The sequence below is a fragment of the Aplysia californica genome, unplaced genomic scaffold (genome assembly GCF_000002075.1).
Source record: "Aplysia californica isolate F4 #8 unplaced genomic scaffold, AplCal3.0 scaffold00752, whole genome shotgun sequence".
NCBI classification, from domain to species: domain Eukaryota; kingdom Metazoa; phylum Mollusca; class Gastropoda; order Aplysiida; family Aplysiidae; genus Aplysia; species Aplysia californica.
Genome location: NW_004798022.1, coordinates 324,645 through 333,450, shown reverse-complemented (window position 1 = coordinate 333,450; position 8,806 = coordinate 324,645). Strand labels below are relative to the sequence as shown.

The following is an 8,806-nucleotide window of genomic DNA, read 5'->3' as shown; positions in this document are numbered from 1 at the left end:
ACACACACAACAACAACAACAACAACAACAAACAAAAACAGCAACCACAACAACAGCAACAACACTTTTAACATCAACAGACACGTCAACGACACAACTACTCCAGTACATCAGTACAAGCAACAAGCGCGCTACTCACCTTCCACAGGGCAACACACGCACACCTGCCCTATCTGCATGAAGTTGCTCAAATGTACCGGGCAGTTAGGCCGCTTGCCACACTGAGATGGGTAGTAGGTCGCATGCTCCAACTTCTGTGCATCATACAGCGTCTTGCAGAGGAGCTCTTCCGCCGAGAGGATCAATAGAACGTTCAGCATTTGCTGACGTCTCTTTTGTGGCGTGGTGAAAGGCGTCATGCGCAGAAGCAAGCTTAGTCCTTTGTCTCTCTGAAGACGGAAGACTGGAGCTCTTCTCGGGTAGGAGTTTAGGAAGTTTCTCTGGGGTACGTAGGACGGCCATCTTGACGGGATTTGTGGGAAGTAGGAGGAGGATGAGGAGGAGAGGAGGGGTGTTTGTCGACGAGGTGCGGGGAAAAGTGGCTGGCGAGATGGTGGGAGGGGGTAGTACTGTTTCGGAGCTATTTGGTTGGAGAACGTGTTGTAGTTTTGAGGATATGTTGGGAAGTAAGGGCGGGGAGGGGCGGGGTTTGAGGGGAAGTTTAGAAGAGGAGGAGCAAGATTTGGAGCAGGTAGGGGAGGGAGGGCGAGAGGAGGAGCGATGTAATTGGGTTGTGGGGAGAGGGGTGGAGCTTCTTGAGCAAGGGGCGGGGCTTGAGGGAAGAAAGGGGGCGGGGTTGGTGGAGGGGGTGGCTCTATCATGTCGTACTCGTACGTGTAACGAGGCTGTGGTGGTGGGGGCGGTAGTGCTGTGCCGTTGGGCGCCTTGGTTTGGGTTCCAGGCTGCTGTTTCAGCTTGTTTGCGTTGATGCTGTCCTTCTCTACCTCGTATCTGGGTGGAGGAAAGCCTGGGCCTGGGGGAGGGGGTGGGAAGCCGGACATGTCTCTTGGAGGAAACATCTGGGCGTCTGGTAAATAGACATAGAGGAGGGTGGGGTTTTTAAAAAGGAAGTGAGAATAGCATGTCACCCTTGTTTCTCTCTTTTCTCACCCCCTCCCCCTCCTCAGGTGTGCTATAGCCCAGACACACACACACACACACACACACACACACACACACACACACACACACACACACACGCACACACACACACACACACACACACACTCACACAGATCAGCACAGAGAATAACTTATAAGTTGTACAGACCTAGACAAGTTTAAGGTTTATTTTATTTAAAGGGCTGGGTGAAGGCCATTCCACACCAAGAAAAGCAAACAGCAGTGAAAAAAGAAGCTACACTAGATCTAGATCTATGGTTAAAATTACATGCAAGAACGAAATGTCAAGAGCAGAACGCATCTGATACCTAGATCTACCGATACTGACAATTATAGCCTAATTTTAAGAAGGCTATTTGATTTTTAAAAAATTAAGGCTATCTATGGCAACGTGAATCAGTAGTTGGCCTAGATCTGCACGAGGAAACATGTTCACACAGGGATGGGTGGGTGGGGGGTGAGAATAACGGGTGAGTTATTCTTACCAGGGGTGAGAATATAGGAGGAATTGTTTTTCAAAGTTTTGTTTAGTTTTAGTAAGAGTTTTAAGGCACTTGCTACCAAGGGTGGCTCGTGGGTCTAAAAAGTGGGCGTGCACAATAAGGTTAACCCTATCCGTACGGTCATTTTGTACCCCTGTGGTTGTATTCTTCATACTTCAGAATACTTCTAGTACGATGATCTCTTTGAAACTTTTTGTATTTCTTTTTTTAAAAATCATTTTGACAGACTGCTGTGCAAAGCCCACGGATCAGATTAACGAGTAAATTAATTTCCTCTTTGGAAAATGGTGGCACCGAGTTCCCCACGTCGTATGGATACGATAGTAAAACACGACGTACGGATAGGGTTAAAATAAGTGGAAGATAGTCAAGGGCATAGTAAATGAGATATTCTTCATTCTACCTGTTTAGAGAAAATTTATAATTTAAAAAAGAAACGACTTTAGATAGTCATGGAATTTGGAGATCGTGTATTGATTTTATTTTGCTTCAAGAAACGGTCAACAATTTGATTAACTACTATGCCCCAGGCCTCCTTTGCAGCAATTTCGTCAGTGATGTGATGTCTCTGGGGAGCTAATTCCTCAATGGTCTTACTTGTTATTGGAACTCTTATTTTCACATAATTAACAAAAGATGTAATACTAAAAATTTGTCATTTATTTGAATTTTTGGATATATGGAATAGATTTTTGTTGGTGGTGTCTTGAGTGTGGATGTTCACGGATTTCTAGGCAAACTTGAACCTCAGGAAAAAAACTAATTAAAAATCATCTTCTAATTCGTTTAGAAAAATATCAACGGACACATTTTTAGATATAATATTTGCTAACCTACATGAAAAAACCCCACAAAATTAAATTCCATGAAAAATATGTGCGGTAGGTCTACTCATTATGTAAGTCATATCAACAAAATCCAACATGGCCGCCGTCTTTAAAAAAACGAAACTTTTTTTTACATTTGATTACGGATTTTAAGACTCCTTACTATGTTTGTTATATGTATGAAATTTGGTAAAATTTGGTCAACTAATAATAAGCGAGATAGCCTTCAGGTGTACCCTCGCCCCCCTCCCTTAAACGGAGCGATTTCTTTTTACCTTGTTTTAACCGCGGTCAGACGAAAGTTATCAAGCAAAGTTGAGGTCTCCCTTCTTAACCCTATCCGTACGAAGTGTTTTACTATCGTATCCATACGACTTGGGGAACTCTATGCCACCACTTTCCAAAGAGGAAAATTACTCGTTAGTCTGATCCGTACGCTTTGCATAGCAGACTGTCAAAATGATTTTTTGAGAAATACTGAAAGTTTCAAAGAGATCTTCGAACTAGAAGTATTCTAAAATGTGAAGAATACAACCCCGTGGGTACAAAATGACCCCAGGGCGTACGGATAGGGTTAAAATTAGATCAAACTGTCTTTCACGCTTGACGTTATGGTTGCCACTATGTTGGTCCCACTGATAATGGAGACTCCGACTATGCTTAGTAGGTCAAGCAAGTTCCACATAGTGACCTCGACTAGAGCTTTTAGGCGCAGTATCTATCCGACGGAGGTAGATCAATCTCATTTTTTTGTGCCTCTGGACCAAGTAAAGCAATATGGGGGGGGGGGGGGGTTGCAGGGGGGCTTGTTTTAACCCATAATTTCATATTTTGCAGTTAGGTTTGAAATTTTCTTGAAAATAATTTATTTGCAACAGTTTTAGTAGCTATATGTGTGATCCTCAGCCAACGATACGCAGTTTGACCTCCTCAAAGCAGTGCATCTGTGTGCTAAAGTACGTCTCCGAATAGTTCCTGGGTGCTCGCCGGAGACGTCTCCGAATATCTTCTGCCCTTTTAGGCAATTAATCTCTTTGCAGTCACAAGCAGAAGATGGAAATTCGATTTCCACGTTGTGAGGTTAGTCGGTTTGTTGATTTGTTTGTCTGTTTGTTTGTTTGGTTATTTGTTTGTTTGTTTGTTTGTTTGTTTGTTTGTTTTGTTTTGTTTTTGTTGCTGTTTTTTTATTAATCGAGTATGTTTATCGATGTACAGAAAAGCGGGAAGAATGGAATAACACCAAGAGGCTAGCCCAGGACAGAGAAAGGTGGAAAGTGTTTGTCCGTGGCCTATACCCTGGTGTAGGGTGAGGAAGTGTTTATACGTGGCCTATACCCTGGTGCAGGGTGAGAAAGTGTTTATACGTGGCCTATACCCTGGTGCAGGGTGAGAAAGTGTTTATACGTGGCCTATACCCTGGTGCAGGGTGAGAAAGTGTTTATACGTGGCCTATACCCTGGTGCAGGGTGAGAAAGTGTTTGTCCGTGGCCTATACCCTGGTGCAGGGTGAGAAAGTGTTTATACGTGGCCTATACCCTGGTGCAGGGTGAGAAAGTGTTTATACGTGGCCTATACCCTGGTGCAGGGTGAGAAAGTGTTTATACGTGGCCTATACCCTGGTGCAGGGTGAGAAAGTGTTTATACGTGGCCTATACCCTGGTGCAGGGTGAGAAAGTGTTTATACGTGGCCTATACCCTGGTGCAGGGTTTTGTCCGTGGCCTATACCCTGGTGCAGGGTGAGACAGGCAAAGATGATGGTGATATCTATCTGTCTGTCGGAAGTTGCATCCCTCTCATTCCGATTTGGCCCAGATCGGGGACAGGGTTGAAGTGATCCGCCTCCTATACGGTCTATAAGTGTGCCAGTTAACCCTATCCCTACGCCCAGGGTTGTATTCTTCACATTTTTTAATACTTCTAGTAGGGAGATCTCTTTGAAACTTTGAGTATTTCTAAAAAAAATCACCGTGACAGACTGCTAGGCAAAGCGTACTGATCGGATTAACGAGTAAATTTCCTCTTTGAAAGTGGTGGCACAGAGTTCCTCACTCCATATGGATACGATAGTAAAACACGATTTACGGATAGGGTTAAGTGGTTCCACAGAGTTCCCCACGTCGTATGGATACGATAGTAAAACACGAAGTGCGGATAGGGTTAAGTAGTGGCACAGAGTTCCCCACGTCGTATGGATACGATAGTAAAACACGACGTGCGGATAGGGTTATGTGGTGGTACAGAGTTCCCCACGTCGTATGGATACGATAGCAAAACACGACGTGGATAGGGTTAAGTGGTGGCCAGGGGCGCTCGAGGGACTAAAAAGTGGGCGTGCACAATAATTATAAAGCCACCGCATGCTGAAGATAGTCAAGGGCATAGTAAATGAGATGGTGTATAATTTTAGGATCTTTGGGTTGGTGAGGGAGGGCCTCGTGCTTTTATTTTCATTCTTTTTACTAGTCACTTCGATTTCTATTACTAAATTTATTTGTTAGCTGAACATCAATTTCGTTCATCCTGTATTGAAACTGAACTCTCAGGTGTATGTAATAACCTTCACTACTCCAGTACAAAACCATTCAAAGGCACAACTCATAGGACGGTCACGTTCACCTCCTTCAGGTTCACGGTTACATAGTCACTTAAAATAGGCTAGTGGCAAAACAAACAATGAACCAATCACAATTCACTTGAGCACTCCGCTGGATTGCTCCGGGGCTCACATAATATTGGCAAAGAATAGCGTAGGGTCTATCGTGTTTATTTTTAGACTGCCTACTGTGGGCTATGTTTCGGCACTATTCGGTAGGAGCACATTTGAGATGTGCCGGCTTATTAATATTAATGTACCGCCAAACTCGCTACGAGTGTCGTCATCGCTTGGGTTATTCCCCAAGAGCGTTTTATAGGTCAGGTTACACTGTTGAATATTTTTTTCTGTTTAGATAAAGCGCGTGGACTTTGGCATGGCATAGTAGATGTTTTACGGCGCTATAGACATAGAAATGATGGCGCCAGTGAGGACCTTTGTTTTGATATAATATGTGACTAGTGTTTGTTTCTGGCTTCTTTTATTTTATTAATGAGGGTGTTTTACGTAATAGAATATTAAAAAATTTGGGGCGGCACTGCACGACCGTGCTCTATGGACGAACCGCGCCTGGTGGTGGCACAGAGTTCCCCACGTCGTATGGCTACGATAGTAAAACACGACGTACAGATAGGGTTAAGGCTTAAAACTTCTACAGTTGGCAGCCCAAACCATTCCATTGTGCAAAACTTCAACTTGTTACTAAGGAAGATAATCAGTATAAGGCATAAGGCTGCAAAGTCCCTCCCTCACAAAGAACACCTCATTGTTGGAACTCGCTCTATTAGTTGTGGAGTCGGTGGCCTAGTGGTCCGGGGGTTCAAGCCGCGGGCCCGGCCTTGTGTCCTTGGGAAAGGCACTTTAGACGAATTTTCCTCACTTCGCCCGGGTGGGGATGGGTACCCGGCCATAGGCAGCGAAAGAACTTGTCAGTATGTTAGTGTTTTAGCGCCTATAAATGGCTGCTTTCACTGTATGTTTCCCAAGAAGTTGAGGTTGTTTCAGAATGCTCTTAGGTCTGCTGGGGTAATAGTATAGATTGTGAAGGGCATAGAGCTTGCTGTTGAGCGGGAATTTGAGCTATACTAATGCAGTCTGTTATTTATTATTATAATATTATTATTACTATTATTATCATTGTTGTATTATTACTATTATTATTTTATTACTACTATTATTATTATTATTATTATTATCATTATTATTATTATTATTATTATTATTATTATTATTATTATTATTATTATTATTGTTGTTGTTGTTGTGCTGCCTCAAGACAAGATTGTACAAATCCAGATTATTTAAAACAACACAGCAAGATTAGTAATGAGGAGATAGAAGACAGACAACATAACACACATTCTGAGAGTTTCATCGGTTGCCTGTTGAAAAGCGAATTAAGACTGTTATAAATGTGTTAACTATGATGTCATGCATCACATCCAACACCAATGAATCAAATGGCTCGGACATCTTATGAGATTACCAACACACCACCCAGCATAACGTGCCAACATAAAATAAATCGATGGCAACAAGGCGAAAGGGCGACCGAGAAAGACCTGGATAGATGGAGTCAGGGAAACATTAACAACTCACGGCATCCCCCTGACCCTAGCTCTCCGGCTGGGGGCAGAGAGACGTCTCTTTCTTCCCTCGACACCCAAAAGGGTATAAGCGGAGGATAAAAGTAAAGAAAAGTAAAGTATAAATGTATTAACAACACTTCACCACAGTAAAATTTGATGGACCTTGTTGTAGGTTGGTCGTCCAATTAGAATGCTCAGGTCATTTACTGACAACAGGCAAGCTGTGCCAGGAGTCAAGCTGAAAATGTTTAAAAGTGAAAGACTTCCATTGCGGGCCCACCAGTTGGACCACCACAACATATTATTCTGGTCCCTTGGACAAGCGAGCTAACCCAGATTTCGGAGTTTTCAAGAAATCTTGACCTACAGTAAAAGTAGGCATTGCCCTACCCATAGGAGAAGTTTGGTTTCATTGGTGTATATTAGTTTGGTTATAGAGAAAACTTTCCTTTTCTTTTAAAGAAACTGAACAAGGGGAAAAAACTTAACCTTCGATTTTCTCAAAACAGCATTTTTCAGGAAAGCCCCTTTGTGCTTAAAAGCGACCATATAAAATCAGACAAGCAGCAGCTCTGACACAGTTTTAAAATAGGTCTCGAAGACCTTTCCTTCTCATTCTACAGTCAACCAGTTTCTCTTCTCTGAACCCTTTGCAGGTTGTTTTTGGACAATTCGACAATGTGAATATCATGTTGACATTTTTGGGGTGTGTCAGAAAGTTTGAGCAAGAACTCTCTCTTGCTAGAAGCGTGATTGCGGCAGTGAGTTCTGTGTACCTAGTGGTGAGAAGGTTGTGGTTAGACACCCGCCGGTGATTAATTTTAGTGGACCGTGAAAATTCTTGCAAGAGGATTTAGGAGGCAAGAAGCATCTCTTCGTGACCTAACGTGTTTAGATAATGTAATGAGATGATAAGTGCTATCTAATCCTAGATTCTACTCGTTAGACTATCTACGTTGGTTTCAATACTCACTGTTTCGAGCGGGGAACGATGTGTGTGGGTAGCACAGGTCCCGAGCTCCATCCATGCGTCGACCCACCAGTAGCGTCGATCCCTGCTCAGCCTAGATTTAAGTCGTGGCTCGGAAGGCCGGTTCAACCTTCGCGTCTGTTATATACCCCCGTGCTCCCTTATTCTCCTACACTCATTAGGCTACACTGAGTTTATTCACTTATTTCACATGATTCTGGCTCGTCTGGTTATCACAGCGAATTATAGACCACAGATAAGAACCAGTGGTCTTGTTACAGTCTTTACATTCAGTTTGATCTTGTAGTTCCGTTCGTTTAATTCCACCACCCATTTGTTTACATCCAGAGAAGAAATCCGGAAGTCTTGATGACGAAATAGGCAACACAAAGAACAGGGATGCAACCTAACTGCAAAACATCAAATTATGGTTTTAAAAAACCTGAAACCCCCTGCACCCCTCCCGCCTCAATGTAAAATTAGGTCAGGGCCCCCCTTGAAACTCTTGACTCTTGGGGCCCAAACCAGGGAATAATAATTGGTGGTGGGAACTGCCGAAAAAGGGCCATTCTTTGCTTGAATTTTGATTTTCTCCTCAACGATTACCTGGCAATTCAGGGTCTCTGGCGTTAAGCTTTGGACTCTAACGAACGAAACTACAAAATGGCTATCACGTCTTGCTCAAGGACACACCCAAATGACCACCCACCAGAGCGTCGTGTCGCCGACACACACTGGACTCTGGGAGCCTGATGAGCTCTCTGACCAGCTCTGAACCTACAGGCCAACTGAAGAGCGAAATCTCGATCTTTTTTAACCCTATTCGTACGTCGTGTTTAACTATCGTATCCATACGACGTGGGGAACTCTATGCCACCAGTTTCCAAAGAGAAAACTGACTCGTTAATCCGATCCGTTCGCTTTGCATAGCAGTCTGTCAAAATGATTTTTTGAGAAATACTGAAAGTTTCAAAGAAATCTTCGAACTACAAGTGTTCTAAAATGTGAAGAATACAACCTCGAGGTAGAAAATGACCTCAGGGCGTACGGATAGGGTTAATCAATTGCTCAATATTGAAGTATTCTATAACAATATATTGTACATTGCAATCAAAACGTACAATTAAGTAAGGCTCAATTTTTTTTTAAAATTCGGCTTTGTCATGTTCTTGGAAATACTGAATGCTAAGCCCCAATTACC

The 8,806-nt window shown here is 43.1% G+C and overlaps 1 protein-coding gene across 1 annotated transcript in view; it reads right to left on the bottom strand.

The window, feature by feature from the left end:
- LOC106013269 (proline-rich receptor-like protein kinase PERK2) overlaps nt 1-1,001 on the bottom strand; it is a 4,654-nt gene extending 3,653 nt beyond the window's left edge. The window contains exon 1 of the mRNA XM_013088499.1: nt 140-1,001. Coding sequence (XP_012943953.1) covers nt 140-1,001 — 862 coding nt within the window. The remainder of the gene's footprint in view (nt 1-139) is intronic.
- Between the last annotated feature and the right edge of the window lie 7,805 nt (nt 1,002-8,806).